Here is a 16,345-nt window from a genome sequence, read left to right on the forward strand (position 1 = left end):
CTCAGCGTCTCGTGGGCGTCCCTCCCCCTCAGCCCGGCCAGGCCCCTGCGGCCCCCGACACCCTGCACCTGTACCCGTGCACTCCGGCCGGGGGCCCACACCTTTGGGCCCTGCCCGCACCACGGCACACTCTAGACGAGCGAGGGGAGGCATGCTGACTTTATTTTGCAACACGGACAGCAAGCATGGGCCGTGGCGGGGAGGTCAAGTTTCCTGCTGGCGTGATGGGTTTGGAGGGGTGCCGCGCTCTTGCTGATGCCACCGGGACACCGCCCCCCGCCCCTCCCCCGCCACCAACCCAAGGGCACCAGCTGGGAAGGACTGGCGAGGGGGGCTTGTCCTCACCACCAGATAGCAGGACGGGAGCAGGGGGTGAGGGACGTTTCTGGGAGCCCTGCCCTGGCTTTCCAGCCCTAAAAGAAGATCTGCGGGCCTCTGGAAGTTAAGCAGGGCCTGACCGGGCCCGAGATGTCCTGCAGGGAGACGGGGGGGCTTCTGATAACTAGCATCTAGGGTCCCAAGGTTGTCACCTTGCAAGGGTCTCCAAACGCAAACTGGGCAATCCGGACACCCTCGGGGGGATGGGCTTCCTCACAGGAATCCTGACCAGGCGTCGGAGCGGGCAGCGGGGGGTAGGGCCCTGGGACTCCGGGTCAGGCTCTCGCGCTAGATGATGCCGTACTGGGCCAGTTCGTGCAGCTCCAGGTGGTTGAAGGCCTCCCATGGGCAGATGACCGTAATGTCTGCAGGAGAAGGGACAGTGGGACCAGGAGGGTCATGGCCCCAGGGGCCACCATCCCCTCAGGGGGTGAGAGAAGTCCTGGGTGCAGAGCCCTCCCCACCGGGGCGCGCCAGCCGGAGGGGGCCGGGTGGAAGACAGTGGGTACAGCAGGTCAGGTGGAGAGAGGGACGGCAAGAGCTCCCCATGCCTTTCCAGCCCCTCCAAGTCCACAGTGAACCCACCGGACGGGAGGTCTAAAGCTCGATATTGGGGCAGAGAATGAAGGACAGGCTTGGGGCGGCGCCCTAGATAAGCTTCTGCCGGAGGAAGGAGAGGAAGGGTGGGACGGCAGGCAAGCGCACAGGTGGGGGAGTGGGGGGAACCTGGGAAGACCCTCGAGGACATCATACCTGTTCCCAGGCCTTCCATTCCAGGGATGTCATCCCCAAACCTGTAGGACAGAGTGGTCAGGGCCAGTGGCCAGGAAAAGAGGAGTGGGGGTGTGTGGGGGGGTGTTCATGCACTTGACCGCAGACCCCTGAGTCGCCCAGCGTGCCCTGGCTGTGAGTGTGTGTGCAGGGACACACGTCGGTGGGTGGCCTGTGGCTGAATCCCTAGGTGGCAGTGAGCATAGTCTCCAGACCCATTTGGCAGTAACAGGTAGAGGGGGACAGGAGCCCCGGAGCCCTCCCGCACCCCCATGCTGAGGGGGACCCTCAGGCCCTCCAGAACCACCCCACCCTATTAGGACGACGGGACCACCCTCAGCCAGGACAGGACAGCTGAGCACCCACTCAGAGTGTAGTCCCGCCTCCTTCCTGTGTAGCCTGGGGCTGGGCCCCTCCCCAAGCCTTGCTTACCCTTGGACGCCTTTCTTGGGGGGCTTGCTCTTGAACTGCCTGGTTTGCCGCTGCTTAAATTTGGGGGGCCCTTTCCTGGGAGTGACAGGCCCCCCAATCACCCTGGTGGCCGACCGGATCTCGGCCTTGGGTGGCTCCAGGTTCATGGCCAGGATGGCAGAGACCCCACGGAGACCTCTGGCTTCTAGACTTCCTCACGCTGTGGGCTGGGGGCACACCAGGCTGGTGGGGGGAGGGGATCCCAGTCAGCCCCCTTGCAGGTCTCAACCCAGAAGAACAGAGGAAATCCTGAAACACGAGACCCTGGGCATGACCCCGACAACAGCCCCCTCTCATCTCCAGGTGGGGCTCCAGCTGGGGTCAGGCAGAGGGAATGAGAGTCCTGGGTGGCCCTGCGGGTGCACTCCCCCTCGGGTGGGTGGGGACACTCTGTCTCATTCCCGGTGGCATGCCAGGCAGCTAGTAGTGTCAATGAAGACCGACTAAGGGAGGGCAGTGGGCTGGCCAGGGAGGGGCGTGTCTCAGAACAAGTCCAGAGCTCAGCTGTGCAACCCTCCCCTCCACCCCAGCAGCTTCCTCTCTCAACTAGTAGCCTCTTTCACCCCCCACCCCACCCCCGGCCACTCGCTGTGCTGAGGGACTGCTCTGGGCACCAGTGCCACCTGCTGGTGTCCCTGAACCCACTGCATAGGGTGACCTCCCCTCTGCCCCTCCCGCAGAACCTCTCCCTGGATGCCCTAAGCCCCCTGACCCTGCTCAAGGGCGACTCAGCTTCCCCTAAGCCTATTAGCTCCAGAGGGAGACCCTAATCCCTCAAGGTCACTGTGAGCCTGGAAGGTTCTGGGGCTAAGCACATGAAACAGACAGGAGCCCCTGGCACTGGATACCCCAGGCACCGCCTCTTGGGACCCATCCCTGGTATTGTGGGCTGCAGTGCCTGAATCCAGCCTTGGGCCACTGCCAGCTGCCTGCTAGAGCACCAGGGCTGAGACTGGCAGGCGAGGACAGGTGGGCCCACCCCGAGGAAGGCTGGGTGGTGGGTGTGGGCACCCGGTACCAGGGGGACCCCACCATGGACCTTCCCTCCCTAAGATTCCGCCTCCATGCCAAGAGGACGTGCACGGGGTCCAAGGTGCATGGCAGCGGGCCTGGTGGTCCTGGCTGCTCAGACCCTGTGATGCCCACTCCTCACAGCCTAGACGGTGTAGGCTCAGCCAGACCCTTCCCCAGTCCCAGGCCGTGGGCCTGGTGTGCGCAGCCCTGGCCCAGACCGAACTCCTACTCTCAGATGCTGGCCTCATGGAAACCGCCGTCTAAGCTCTCCCAGCTGCCCCGGCCCCAGCCCAGCCTGTGGCTGATGCCCATTCAAGTTGGCTGGGAGTGTGTGGCCCAAGGTCCCCGGACCATTGCTGGCCTTGGGGGCTGCTGCAGCCACTGTTTGATATGGGGGAGCTGAAAATGATTGGCTGGGCAACCTCTCTGAATAGGACAGCAGGCAGACCCCCACAGACCCAGTCCTCAGTGCGGTGGTAAAAAGCCCGCCAGCTCCCCATCCTCGGGACAGATCCCCACCAACACCCTTGGGTAAGCGGCCACCGAGAAAGGCAACCAGGAAGGTCACTACTCACCACGCACTGGGCAGGTCTCAGGGGGCCATGGGTGTGAGTGACCAGGTCTCCCTCAGCAGGGTGCGGCTGGAAATTTATCCTGCCTCTGGCTAAACCGATTAGGATCGTCCCCTGACGCTACACTAATGAGATCATCAGGGCCGTTCGGAAGGGCAGAGGGAGGGCGCCACCTCCGAGGATTCAGGGAGAGGAGGGAAGGGGCTCGGGTGTGGTCTGGGGCCCAAGGGATGAGCCAGGGATGTGGTCGGGACAAGGGATACGGTGTGCGATCACAAACAGCTGGGGACGGACAAGACCCTCTCCTGAAGCTGCTCATCTCTGAAGCGAAGAAGAAACTGGCTGCTGTCCTGGGTCTCGCCCGCTTTCCATCCTCCGACTTGTAAAGAAACTGCCTTCATGGCCCCCAAGTCCCGCGTAGTGTGGCCACTATCCACTTCTGTGATTTCATCTGTATCCCTCCCCCTCGCTCTCCCCCTTGGCACCGGCTGCCCCCTCCGGTGGGCGTATTCTGCACCTGTCCTCATTCCCCTAGCTCCCTCTTCAGAGCTCCGCACCAGGATCCCTTCCTTAGGGTGACCCCTCAGGCTAGACCAGGATACGGATTTCACAGGACCTCATGGCAACCGGAACTTTCCTTCTTCACCCTTACATAGTCGTTCGTCTGAGTAATGCTTGTGTTAAGCTCCGTCTTGCACGTTACAGTGGAGTGGGGCAGACGTTTCTATTGGACCCCGGCGGCTAGCCCAGTGCCAGAACGTCACAGATGGTGAAGTACCTGGGAAACAACCAGATGCACAAGGACGAGATCCACACCCGCACGCGTCTCAGCAAGCCTGGTGTTAGGCTGCCCTGGCACGATTGCCGCGTTCCACGTGCAGGAGGGGCCAGCGCCAGTGGCTTCTTGATGGGGACAGCGCACATCACACAGGCCTCTGCTAGGACTGTTGAGCTCTGAAGCGAGGCCAACTGAGTAGCATGCACTCGAGGTGTACGTATGTGCCTACACGGGTACGTATACAAAACCTCTATAAATCTGAAATTTTTAATATCTATTTTGAGAGTGGGGGAGAGGCAGAGAGAGAGGGAGAGAATCCCAAGCAGACTCTGCGCTGTCAGCACTGATGCTGACGTGGGGTTTGATATCACAAGCCATGAGACTATAACCTGAGCCAAAAGCAAGCTTTGGTTGCTTAACTGAGCCACCAGGCACCCCATAAACCTGAATTGTTGAGAAAAATACAGAAAACTTCTATGTCTCTGAGATAAGCTACCCCTTCAGGGAGGCCCAGAGCCCACCAAGCTTTGCTGTGCTGCTGTCTCGGGAAAATCTTTCTCTTCCTGGGCCGTTTTTCAATCTGTGTGAGGATGCGGTTAAATTAGATGCTCTGAGATATAGTCTAATAAATGTGTCACCATAAATCAGGTTTCTCTGAACCAATCAAAACCCTGTTTCTGGAGGGCACTCAGCTGTTCGGAAAGACAGCCTAAGCCACAGGGGTCTCACTAGGCTCACATTTTCTCCCACTCCCTGGCCCACACATCGCCATGTGATACACTAGCTTTACATTAAAGCCCCTACCTGGGAAGACCTATCAGCTCAAACCTCTCACGGAATTCTAGTACAATCTTAGCTTTTTCTTTAAATGAGAAGAGATTGGGGCGCCTGGGTGGCGCAGTCGGTTAAGCGTCCGACTTCAGCCAGGTCACGATCTTGCGGTCCGTGAGTTCGAGCCCCGCGTCAGGCTCTGGGCTGATGGCTCAGAGCCTGGAGCCTGTTTCCGATTCTGTGTCTCCCTCTCTCTCTGCCCCTCCCCCATTCATGCTCTGTCTCTCTCTGTCCCAAAAATAAATAAACGTTGAAAAAAAAAATTTAAATGAGAAGAGATAAAACAGGCATAAATTCCTTTAATCCCTGCCACGTCCAGGTTGCTCGTATCAGCGCTTGGAAATGCTGGGGGAGGGAGAGAAGGTGGAACAATTTCCATGCTGGCGGTGAGCAGGAGAGGCGGGCAGTGAGGACCCTAAGACAAAGTCCTACCTGGGCTGGATGGTCCAGCAGCCAGGTCTGCAGCCGACCAGGCTGGTTTCCTGGAGGCTGATTCTAGGGCTGATGCCCTGGCCAATCGCCCCGATCCTCGGAGCTAAGTGGGTTGGAAGGACTGAAGGCTCAGGCCCCGGCGGTGTATCTACCGCCTCCCCCCTGGCTGAATGGGTATCTCCCCAAGGATCCCTGCAGCTGGAACAAAGGGGCCCTTCCCAGACTGCCCGCGGGCGTTCATGCCTGCTAGAGGCCTTGCCAATAGTGGCTTCGAGGGACCAGATGGCCCACCCTCTGCTGCAGCACTGAGAATAACCAGAGCTGACCTCGGGGAAGGACTTCTGGGACGCTGGGAGGCAGAAGGGGGTTCCTGGGGTCGTCGTCACATAATTATTCAAAAGAATGGAGCTTACGTTACCCTTACAGGTTGGTAAAGCTGTAGGCCCTCAACGAATGTTCGATTGCAACCTGTACCGTCTTTCTGTGACAACGCAACGTCAGTCCTGCACACGACAACACGGAAGCCTCCGGTCTGAGCACCACAGAGAACTTATTTATTCCCAGATGAGGTCAATAAATAATTCTTCCTACTCCTGTCTGACACCAGCCTCGTGAAGGGCTGTGAATGAAGCTCCGTGTTGCTTCCCGAGGAGGAAGGAGCTGCCAGGCCGGGGCCTGTCTGGGTGCGGGTGTGGGCAAGCCGGCTCAGCCTCCACTCCTCGCTCGGAGCTGGATCTCCATCCTGAGGAAGGCCTTGAGGTTCTCGTCAGCCACGTGTTCCTCCAGGGCGGCCAGGGCCCGCTCCCCGCCATCCTGGTAGTGCTGCAGCAGTGCGTCCGCATACTCCACCCACACGCACTTGGGGCAGCCACTCATGCAGCAATTTGTGGGGGGTTCGAGCCCGGGGGGCAGGGGAAATGGGGGTTCCAAGGGGCCCCCGCCAGGCAAGGAGGACTTGTGCTGCCTGGTGCCCTCCGCACTGGACTGAGAGCCCACCTCCACGTGGTCCTTCCCGAACTCTCCGTGGCCTTCCCGGGCTTGGACCCAGGCACAGTGCTGGTAAAGAGTGCTGCTGCCTCCAGGAAGCCTTCGGCACCAGCCCCAGCTGGAGAGTCGCTGTGGCCCCTAAGGAGACAGAGGCTGGTAAGGCCTTGCCTGCCCCCAGCTCCAGGGGAATTTCGGCCCCTGTCACTGGCAGGGGGCCCCAGGTGCTTCTCCACTCCCTCATTTCCCATGAGACCTTACACAAGTTACTTCACCTCTAGACTCAGTTTTCCCTCTGTAAAGTGGACATAAGGGCTGCTATAACACACAACTCATGAGAAATGCTGGCTTCAGGTACAGGCACTGGGTGCGCCCTCCAGCAGATGGTGGTGTGGCGGGTACCTTGGCACCTCCAGCTAAGAACGCTCTGCTCCTTTGGCAGAATGGGGGCGGGGCGGGAGCCTGTGAGCTCGGGCCACACAGCTGCTTCTCCCTCTCCAACCAGCGCAGCCGCGTCCCTGTCCTACCAGCCTGATTGCGGACACCGCCCCTTCATCCCTGTTTTCCCCCAGGTCATCCCCCAAAGGCTCCGAGGGCAGCCCTCCCGCTTCCTATCCGTTCTCCGGTCCCAGCCCCGGCCCCAGGGTCCCCTCCCCTCTCCACTGTGTCTGGGGCTCTCAGCACTGACAGACGCGGCCCTGACTCTATTTATCCATTTCCTCTAACTCTTGCGAGGAGCATCAGCTCCTTGTTCACCGCAGCTTCCCCAAACGGCTCGCACACAGCGGGCGCGCAAGGGACGCTGCTGAGCGGGTGGGTCCAGCGCAGGGCGGTCCTTCCCGTGGAGCCAGGGCAGGCAGCCACGGTCCCCTGCAGGCGGGGAAGGCAGGACGTCTCCAGTCCCTGCCGGCCCCGGCCTCGCGAACGCGCCCAGCCCCGGCCCCCGACCCGCTGGTACTTGCCGGACGCCGGACAGCGGCGGCCACCGCCCGGCCTCCCCCGGCCAAGCTCCCGAGCAGCATCACACACGGCCAGACCCACGCACACGCGCGCCTCACCCCGCCCACCGAGGCGTGAGGGGCGGCCATTCTGGCCAATCCTGGCCCGCCAGGGAGCGGCACCGCCCCAATGGGCGCGGGGCTGAGCGCAGGAAGCGGAAGTGGCGGTCGTGGGGCGGGACTGTGCGGAAGGGCGGAAGTGGCTTCTTCCTGGAGCGCCCGGCGTGCAGATGGCGGGAGCCGGGCGTAGAGGGGCTACTACGGTGGGGACGGCGGGGCCTGGGGGTCCGGGGCGGCCGCAGGGGAGAAAGCAGCAGCTGCCGGGGAAGCAGCGCTCGGCGCCGTGGCCCGGACCGCGCAGGTGGGTCTCTACCCGGCCCCCGCTGTGTCCGTGCCATGGTGAGGGACCGGCCGGGTGAGGGAAGGCGTGAGGGTCTCCAGCGTGGAGGCACTAGCCACCTTCCGGGGTGCCGTGTTTGCCATCCTAGTGGAGGTCAGGGACGAGTCCTCCTGGGGCTGTGGGAGCGGCCCTCCACCCCAGCGTCCTGCGAGAACGCAGCGCAGGGACAGTCTGCGGTGAGGATGCCTCCTTGCCCGGCACGCACCCCAGCAGCCAGGTGGCCTGCGAAATTCCCGTCCCAGGCCCGGCTTCGGTTTCTCTGATTCTGCTTATGCCGAGCTCAAGTCTCGTCTCACCCTGTTCTCCCTCCCAGCAAAGAAAAAAAGAAAGTAAATTGCAAGCCCCAAAACCAGGACGAACAGGAAATCCCTTTCCGGCTCCGAGAGATTATGAGGAGCCGCCAGGAGATGAAAAATCCCATCAGTAACAAAAAGAGAAAGAAAGAAGGTAACGTGCAGGCCCATGCTGGGTGGTAATAAAGCTTTGTGTGTTTGAATCCACTTGCCGTGTTTCAGGCAGAAGAAATCTGCCAGGACCCAGTGGTTCGAGGGTGCAGGAACATGTGGGGCACTAACCAAGGGCTGGTGTCACCAGGGCCAAAGAGGTGGCTGGCAGCAGGTGGTAGTGTGGTTTCAGATGAGGCTCCAGAAAAACCCCAAGGGACCTCCTGTGAGGATTGTGGATTCCCCTCCCAGAAGTAGTGGAGATCCATCAGAAGAGAGATCACGGTGTAACAACCGAGGGGGTGGACACGACAGGCCAGTGAAGCTCTTGCAAGTGAGAAATGGCAGTTTCTTGGATGGGAGTGCGGAAAGGATGGTGGAGAGAAGTGGATGTTTTCCGGAGGTTAAGGAGCGAATTGATCGGACCCCCCTGAGAAACTTACCTTTCCAACCCTCACCCAAGGCCAGGCTGGGCGCCCACCCGTCAGCCTCTGCCAGAAACGACACTCAGGGCGTTTGGGGGGGATGGAGCCCAGCATGTTCTGTGTATGTAAATGTTTACCCAAACGTGAGATTGATTTTACAGCAGTGCTGTTCTAGAATTTCTCTGTAAACCTCCTGCTTTTCATTGGGGTTACGTGACTGCCAAAGAGAACGTGAGAGAGGCACGGAAGGGGAGAATTGGAGGAGGCACGCTGGCCCCAGTGGCAGATGGCACGCTTTGAACTGTGCCCTCCTGAGCTGGCCCTCGTTTTTGGTTACTTAAGAGCTATACGCTCACGTACACGGTAAATCAAGCAGTTCTGAGAGGTATGAGGTGCGGCATAGCCTGGCTCCCTGTCTCTGAATCCTGCTGTCACCCTTGAGAGAAAGCACCGTTCATCTTCTCAGATGCCTTCCCGAGAGAGCGTCTGCCTATTTTCACGTGTTAACGGCGGTAAAGCTATGCCTTCATCCCGTGCTCTGCTTACTGTCCTCGATTGGTGTGATCAAGTCTTCGCACGAACATAGGGTGCTCCCTCAAGCAGCCATGTTTTGGTAGACATTTAGGTTATTTCCTGTTTTGTTTTTCAGCCGAGCTGTGGTGGACGTCTTTGACATGGAGCGGTGGGCCATGGGGATCCCATCCGCACGGGTGCCCGAGCTGGGCATCGTGAATCCTCTTTAGCTACTGTGGTTGGGCTGCTCCCACTGGGCCTGGTCTTCCTTCCCCGTGGCCTTGGGCAGAGGCACCAGCACGTGCAGCCAGCCTGGCACCGTCTCCCTCCTGCCCCTCACCCCACGCCCGCTCTGTCCTCAGCCCAGATGGCCTTCAGAAAGACATTGGAGAAGGAAGCAAAAGGAGTGGAGCCGGACATTGCCGTCCCCAAATTCAAGCAGAGGAAGTGGGAGTCTGACGGGGCCTACATTCGGCGTATGGAGCAGGAGGCCCAGCATGTGCTTTTTCTCAGCAAGAACCAGGTGGCCCGGCAGCCCGAGGTGCAGGTGGCTCCCAAGAAGGAGAAATCTGAGCGGAAGAAAGCGTGAGTGGGGGCGGGGCAGGGGCTGGGGTCCCACGACCGTCTCCTGCAGTGTCAGAATGGGGAGCACAGAAAGAAGTGAAAAGCTGGTCAGTCGGTGAGTGTTTTCTCTACACCAGAGCCTCTTAACCTTGGGGTGCAGGGAGCCTCTAAACCCACAGAACTCTGAAGGCCTAGCTCTGTCTTTGCCTTTCTCTGGAAAAGCATCCAGGGGGCCCAAGAGCCAGATGAGGTCAAGGGCCAGCCGTCCTCCTGGCCAGTTGCAGTAGGGAGGTGGAGAAAAGGCGAGGCCCCATGCTCCCTCGGGAGGGCTTGCTGAACACCAGGGGACCATGCTGCCTCTGCCGGAGATCGGTACTACATGTGGGGTTCCCACGCAGCCCCGGGGTTCCCCTGCCTCTGGCTGGGAGATGCCACGTCATCTCTGAGCGCCTTCAGCTGTGCCATATGCACAAGTTCTGTGACCTCTCTCAGCTCCCGCGTCCTGTCCGCAAAGTAGGGACACCAGCATCTCCAGGGGGGTTCAGGCGGCCTCTGGGGCCAGGGGGAGCCCGCTGCCAGGTGCTGCTCCCCTGCCTCCCAGCCGTAGAGTCTGGGAAGGAAGCCATGTGCCACCTCCCTGGGCTTGGGGGCCGGAGCCGGGAGGTGGTTTTGACAAACCAGGGCTTTTCGAGATGTTTCTGCCATAGCTGCGGCTTTTGAGTTGCGCCAGCCCGGGCTTCATCAGCAGTGCCCTCAGCACCTATGAGTTGGGGATGGTCTGCAGCCTCGTGGGGCTTCCCTGTCTGAGCACTCTTTGTGCTTGTAGTCGGGTCAGGTGACCAGAAGCCCATCACAGGAAACCTGTCCCACGTACCGTCTAGAGCCGCAGCGATGCCCCGGACACGGCCGCTCTGTGAGACCCTTTAGACACAGTTGCACAGCTGACACTCGGGGCCGGTCATTCTCTGGGGTGGGGGCACCATCCCCGGCCTCCACCTGAGGTGCCAGGAGCGCTCCCACCCGCTGTGACAACCCAGAACATCTCTGGATGTTGTCATACGTACCCCGGGGCACCGTCGCCCCCACTGGGAACCACTGACTTGGAACTCTGGGCGCCTGCCGTTCGGAGCCCTCTCTGGCGCACAGCTGTGGGGACACGGTGGCAGCTCACTGGGGTCCACTGTAGGGCACCCTCCCGGGCAGGGTGATCTCCACCTTCGGAATCCAGAGAAATGAGAGTTTAGGAATCTGAACAGCATCGTGCTTTCTTCCCCAGGTTCCAGAAACGGCGACTGGATAGAGTCCGGCAGAGAAGGGAGGAAAAGGCAGCAGAAAGGCTGGAGCAGGAGCTGCTCCGAGGTGGCTCTTCCTGAAGCGACTGCGTCGGCCTCGGGCCCCGCTGTCTTCCCGGGGTCGGCAGAGGGGGGTCAGCGGATGGGGCCGCGGCTGTGTGGGCAGAGGCCTCACTTGTGCTCCTCTGCCCCTGCAGACACGGTGAAGTTTGGCGAGGTTGCCCTGCAGCCCCCAGAGCTGACCGCCCAGCCCAGGATGAGCAGGGGCGGGGGCCAGGTGAGCAGGGGCGGGGGGTGGCCCTGTGTGTCCCCCAGCGCTGCCGGGTCCACGGCCTGCAGACGGAATGCTGCATTCTCACCGGGCGTCCAGCTGTCGGACCAACGTGGGCCCTTCCTCATCTCCCTCCTTCCCGAACCTGTGCCTCAACTTCTATCTCTGTTCTTTAGCCTGGGAAGAAGTCGCTGATGCTGAGGATGCTTCTGAGCCCTGGTGGTGTGTCCCAGCCTCTGACCACGTCGCTGGCCCGACAGCGGATTGTTGGGGAGGAGAGAGAGCGGGCTGTGCAGGCCTACCGGGCACTAAAGACGCGGCAGCGGCAGGCGGCTCAGTCCCCACGGCCACCCCATTCACCCCACCCCGCTTCCAGGAAGAAGGCAGAGACCTGTCTGTGACGGTGCGACCAGGGCCTCCACACCTGGGTCGGGGAGGACACGTAGATGGCCTGTACACAAGGGTCCTTTCCCTGGAGCACACTGGGACTCCCAGGCCCCCACGTACCAGCTCTCGAGTGCAGAACAGGGCTCCAGGTCTCCGCTCTCTCGTTTTTTTCCTCCCCGAAGAGGGCTCTTCTGTGACTGACCGTCTGCTGGGCCATCTCCCACAGGGCATTGTCCATCCCAAGTCCCCAGAGACAGACCAGCACCTGTTTGGGACACAGCCAGTCGGGCATCATGCACAGCTTTGTGCTGAACACACAGGTCCAGCCTGAGACAACCCACGGTCACTTCGGGGAGGGCCAGTCCCGTAATCCTGTCCTTAAATGCCGACTAACTATAGACACTGCAGACTTGGCCAGCTGGGCCGATAACTGAGGCCCCGTTGGGTTCAACAGCGCAGCACAGGTGGAAACACGGCCTAGGTGGGGGTGGGCTCAGCGCCTCGGCCACCTGGACCCTCTCCTGGTGCCTTGTCCCTGATGCCACACCCCCACGTGGAGTGGGTTTGAGGAGGTCTGTTCCTGGCGTCCCCAAGGACTCGGGGGAGAGAAGAGCAGGTATGAAGCAGCTTGACGGCAAGGACAGGACCCTGGCCCCGCGACTTTCTCGTAGTTAAAAAGGCCGCGTGAGAATTCCTGCCGAAGGAGGGAGCCCAGATGTTCTGAGGGTGCTCAGCTGTAGGACTGGGGGTGCAGGGGGGGCGGGGGTTGAGCATTAAGGGGAGGAGTCCTGCTCACATCCCTGTGAAGGCACCTGACTCCTCCCTCGGGCTCAGCAGCTCAGGTGCCTCTGGCTGGCAGAGCTGGGCTGGGACAGCTCAGGAAGTGCTGTCTCCGCCTTGGCCAGGGTGGCCCTGCACGACATTGGTGGGGGGGGGGGTGTTTCTGTGGGATCCTTTTTTGCCCTTCCCTAAATTTGTACCTCTTACAACATTTATTTTCAAATCAAGAAATTTTACGTTGAAGCCGTATTTGAGATCAGAGGTATTACCTTCTCAGGAACGTGTTTCTGTGTGGCAGGGCCCGTCCCCTGCATGGGGTGGCAGGGGTGCTGGCTGCCATTACTGTAGGCAGGGGTCCCCCCCCAGAGCGCAGCGGGTAGGCAGGCGCAGGACCAGGGGTGAACACGGTCCCTGAGAAATACCCACGTCCCCGGGCTCCTCGCCAAGCACGGCACAAAAGCAGGAAGGTAGAAATGGGTTGTGGTGGGAGGAAGTTTGCCTTTCAAAACCGAGTTCACGTGTCAGCTTTGCTCAGGCCTGTCAGTGTCCCCCAAACTCACCAACTCAGCCCATGGCTTTGCCGTGAGAGATTACCAGGCCCAAATCTCAGAGATGGACCCTGAGCTGGGGGTCGCCCCTAGAGACAGAACAAAGTGCACGTCCCCTGAGCGCACGGAGCTCTCTGAAGGTGGGAGGTGCGAGAAAAGCCCATTCACCCTGGATGCCAGGTTGTGACATCCACCAGGACTCGCCCACGGGATGGAGACCACCACCTCTACAGCCGCACAGTGGGACCCCTGGAGCAGTGGTGCCCTTCCCAGAGAGGAGGGGGTTTGTCGCTTCCACGGGGTGGGGGTCGGGGAGAGACTCGAGCCCAAATCACCCCGCAGTCTATGCAAGAGCCTTTCTGAGGCATCACTTGCAACCCCCGAGCGAACGCCCCAGCAGAGTGGCCAATGGGAAACCGCGTGCGGGAGGAGGCCCTGAGCCTGGTGCCCTGCACGCAGGAAGCAAGACAACAGATGCCTGGCGTTCTTTCGTGGTCCAGCCAGCCCCTGCTGCCAGCTACATGGAGAAAACCGTTTGTCGGAAACTCAACCACGCCCAGGAGTAGAGGCTTCTCGGCCAACTGCAGTGGGCTGGACGGCGGCCCTCAAGAGGTCTCCCTGCGGCCGGGAACCTGCAAGTGTCCCCTTACTTCAGATAAGGGCCTTTGCACACGTAATCGTGGACCTCAAGAGATCATCCTGGATTTGGGGTGGCTTCTAAATCCAGTAACGGGTGTCCCCATAGGGAGCAGCAGCCGTGGGAAGACAGGCGGGGACCCTAGTTGTGTGTGTGACAGGCCAGGTCACGGCAAGAGGTCCAGCAGCCGCTAGAAGCCGGGAGAGGCAAGGAACGCGCGCTCCCCTCAGAGCCTCCAGCCCCGCTGACGTCGATTTCAGCCTTGCCCTCCAGAACTGTCCGCACAAGGCTTTGTTTTACGCCACCAGGTTGGGGCTAATTTGTTACGGAGGCTCTAGGACACGAATATACCAGTAGGTGTCCCCCCTCCCCCCCCCCCACGTGAGCCCCCTCGGCTGAGCACAGCACCCCCCGTGCTGTAGCAGGGCCGCTCCCACTCGCACCGACCCGCGGGAGCCCTGTGCCCTCCTCGGGGTGATGGACGTTTGCTGAACGAATGGAGACACTACTCTTGTCCTGACTCCAGGCTCGGTTCTTCCTAAGATGACGGCCTCACACGACGGAGGCCACATTGTCGGCATGTGGGAAACTCCGCAGGCACGGCTTCGTGCCACAGTCCCCAGAGCGAGTCTGGTCCCAGGCGATGCAAACACCGTCAGGAAAGGAGAGCTGCTTTCCCAGTGGACGGGAAGCACGTCCCAGGATGGCGGCAGGACACGCAGCCGCCTGCAAGCCTGTCCTCCTCTCCCAGCCCTGGGGACGATCTTTTCGTTCAGAGGCCAGTTACCCATCACCGCCACTCAGGACAGGAGCCCATCTCCTAGGCTCACGTCGGGTCGTCCTGTCCCTGATGAGAACAGATCGCCAGAGGCCAAGCGGTGCCGTTCTCTGCCTCCTCCCCGGAGCCGGCCGGTCACGGTTCTCCTCCTGGCAGTCGCCTGTCAGTTCTGTGGGTGTCCCGGAGCCAGCGCAGCACCTCCGATAAGCCAGTGCCCTTCTGGGCGCTGATTTCGGCCGTGGTGATGTTCTGCTTGGCACAGGCAATGATGTCTGGGAGCCTGATCAACGACTTCATCTCGTCTACGGTCATGTAACAGGGCAGATCACTAGGGCAAAAGAAGCACCCCGTCACGGCGGGCTGCCACAAGTGCATCCCAAACCCCACGGTATCCCCCCGCCCCCCAAGCCACGAGCCACCGTCCTGGCTCCACTCCAAGGGAGCTCCTCCCAGGACTCGCGGCCGTGCTCTCCTCCAGGAAGACAGACCGTACATCTTATTGAAGAGAATCAAGACGGATGCTTCTGCGAGCTGTTCTGCAGAAAGGAGGCCCAGGAGTTGCACACAGGACGCGGACAGCTGAGTGGGGTTAGCGGCGTCCATCATGAACTGGGGAGGAAGAAAACAGAAATGGGACCACCCCGTGATGGAGACAGTCCTTCCCAAATCCCCTCCCTGGGGCAGCAAGACCTGGCTCAGGAAGAGCAAAAGGACTTTTAAACAAAGGATTTGGGGGGACAGCAGAAGTTAGGGGAAATGACTTTCATGAGAGCGACCTGATGTCATTTGCTTTCACCTACGTAGAAGTCCCTCTACTCACGTGGTCATCAGTTCTCCCAGGAAGGGTCCTGGAATCTGGGGCACAGGCCTTGCCAGGATGGGACAAGCCCAAGAGATGTGGGATTCAAACACAAACATAAAAACACACCCAGAGGATCAAGGCAGAGAGCAAGCACCAGTTACTGGCAGAGAATAAACGCTCCCCTCAGCAAACCTTGCACGAGCTTTTACGTCGGCTCTGAAGCAGAAGCATTTAGGGATCAAGCTATTCAGAAAAGGAAGCAACTCGAAGTTCGGTCATGTTTCCTTGCCTTCGCGTAATTGCTCAGGAACCCAAACTTCAGCCTATGCAGAGTGAGGTCCAGCACCAGACAACGCTTAAGTGCAAAGGATTACGACCTACCAGGAGAGAGTGGCAATTTCCAAAGTAGCTGGACCAGATGGGGCCCATACACCCCCCCAGCTCCCGGATGGTAATCTTTCTCTGGACGACGATGTCAGTAAGGTTGGTGCCCACCTGTGGAAAAACTCGAGATGCACAAAGGACACAAGCACTTTCCCATTGGGAACTCCTGGCTGGCAGCTCTCTACACTGTGATCCAAACCCCAAAACGCCCCTTGTCAAGGGCTTAGCCCCTAAAACACAGTCCTACGTAAGGAAGACTAAATTGGGTTCCAACGCCCTAACCCTCAGAGCTGACTGTGGCCGCAGCACCCACACCCATCGGGGGATTCGCCCTCCGAGGCGACCAGAAAAAGCAGTCTCAAGAGTGGTGAGGGGTGGGCGGCTCTGGGCCCCTGTCCCGCACCCACCTCCCCTGCAGCTGTGTCCCAGGAGGCGGTCTCCTTCCCAAGACACCCCCCCTCACCTCCTGAGGGTTGGGTTTAACACAGGGACCGGCCGGACTCCAGCATCCGCTTAGAACAGCCCAAAGCACTTTGCAAACCGCGAAGGGTACCCCCTTCTCGTAGCCCCGCGAGAGGGCGGGTGCCTACCGTGGGGCGCGTCGGGGGAGCATCGCCCAGGTCGCCCTTCCCATCCCCGGAGCTCAGCTGTGCGCGCGGTCAAGGATCCCCAGAGCCAGGCAGGGAAGGCGGGCGGCAGCCGGACCCCGCCCGGGGAAACCCCCCCCGTCCCGGCGCCCCCAGCCCCGCCCCCCGGGAGCACCCCGCCCCCCACCCCCGGGCCCTCGCCCGACGCGGAAGGATAGTCTGCAGCCTTTTCACCAACAGCGTTTTCCCGACACCCGAGGCTCCCAGGAGAAGACACATCGCGTCCCCCGACTCCACCCGGCACC

At 60.7% G+C, this 16,345-nt stretch overlaps 4 protein-coding genes and 1 long non-coding RNA gene across 8 annotated transcripts; 2 read left to right on the plus strand and 3 right to left on the minus strand.

Annotated features, from left to right (window-relative positions):
• Window positions 1–141: 141 nt before the first annotated feature.
• PDE6G (phosphodiesterase 6G) lies at window positions 142–1,727 on the minus strand. Its single transcript, XM_045489877.1, has 3 exons — window positions 1,582–1,727; window positions 1,132–1,172; window positions 142–743 (listed from the first exon to the last, which is right to left on the minus strand). The coding sequence occupies exons 1-3, from the start codon at window positions 1,725–1,727 to the stop codon at window positions 667–669; spliced, it is 264 nt and encodes an 87-aa protein (XP_045345833.1). The 3' UTR covers window positions 142–666.
• Window positions 1,728–1,812: 85 nt separating this feature from the next.
• On the plus strand, window positions 1,813–5,837 carry LOC123604143. Of its 2 annotated transcripts, XR_006715238.1 has the most exons (3): window positions 1,813–1,923; window positions 3,912–4,217; window positions 5,674–5,837. It is a non-coding gene; the product is annotated as an uncharacterized LOC123604143 (long non-coding RNA). The 2 variants fall into 2 exon arrangements; XR_006715237.1 differs by lacking the exon at window positions 1,813–1,923 and having other exon boundaries at window positions 3,429–4,217.
• Window positions 5,779–7,322, minus strand: OXLD1 (oxidoreductase like domain containing 1). The gene is made up of 2 exons (XM_045489872.1): window positions 7,194–7,322; window positions 5,779–6,372 (listed from the first exon to the last, which is right to left on the minus strand). Exons 1-2 carry the CDS (start codon window positions 7,317–7,319, stop codon window positions 5,953–5,955), a joined length of 546 nt encoding a protein of 181 aa, XP_045345828.1. The 5' UTR covers window positions 7,320–7,322; the 3' UTR covers window positions 5,779–5,952.
• An 82-nt stretch (window positions 7,323–7,404) lies between these two features.
• Window positions 7,405–12,553, plus strand: CCDC137 (coiled-coil domain containing 137). Its single transcript, XM_045489870.1, has 6 exons — window positions 7,405–7,590; window positions 7,943–8,076; window positions 9,373–9,595; window positions 10,851–10,933; window positions 11,064–11,143; window positions 11,314–12,553. The coding sequence occupies exons 1-6, from the start codon at window positions 7,460–7,462 to the stop codon at window positions 11,536–11,538; spliced, it is 876 nt and encodes a 291-aa protein (XP_045345826.1). The 5' UTR covers window positions 7,405–7,459; the 3' UTR covers window positions 11,539–12,553.
• A 1,445-nt stretch (window positions 12,554–13,998) lies between these two features.
• On the minus strand, window positions 13,999–16,334 carry ARL16 (ADP ribosylation factor like GTPase 16). 3 transcript variants are annotated; one of them, XM_045489873.1, is made up of 5 exons: window positions 16,259–16,334; window positions 16,044–16,102; window positions 15,451–15,564; window positions 14,761–14,876; window positions 13,999–14,595 (listed from the first exon to the last, which is right to left on the minus strand). In XM_045489873.1, exons 1-5 carry the CDS (start codon window positions 16,317–16,319, stop codon window positions 14,403–14,405), a joined length of 543 nt encoding a protein of 180 aa, XP_045345829.1. In that variant the 5' UTR covers window positions 16,320–16,334; the 3' UTR covers window positions 13,999–14,402. The 3 variants fall into 3 exon arrangements, with proteins under 3 accessions (XP_045345829.1, XP_045345830.1, XP_045345831.1); XM_045489874.1 differs by lacking the exon at window positions 16,044–16,102 and having other exon boundaries at window positions 16,279–16,330; XM_045489875.1 differs by lacking the exon at window positions 16,259–16,334 and having other exon boundaries at window positions 15,917–16,186.
• Window positions 16,335–16,345: the final 11 nt, after the last annotated feature.

Source organism: Leopardus geoffroyi, chromosome E1 (genome assembly GCF_018350155.1).
Source record: "Leopardus geoffroyi isolate Oge1 chromosome E1, O.geoffroyi_Oge1_pat1.0, whole genome shotgun sequence".
NCBI classification, from domain to species: domain Eukaryota; kingdom Metazoa; phylum Chordata; class Mammalia; order Carnivora; family Felidae; genus Leopardus; species Leopardus geoffroyi.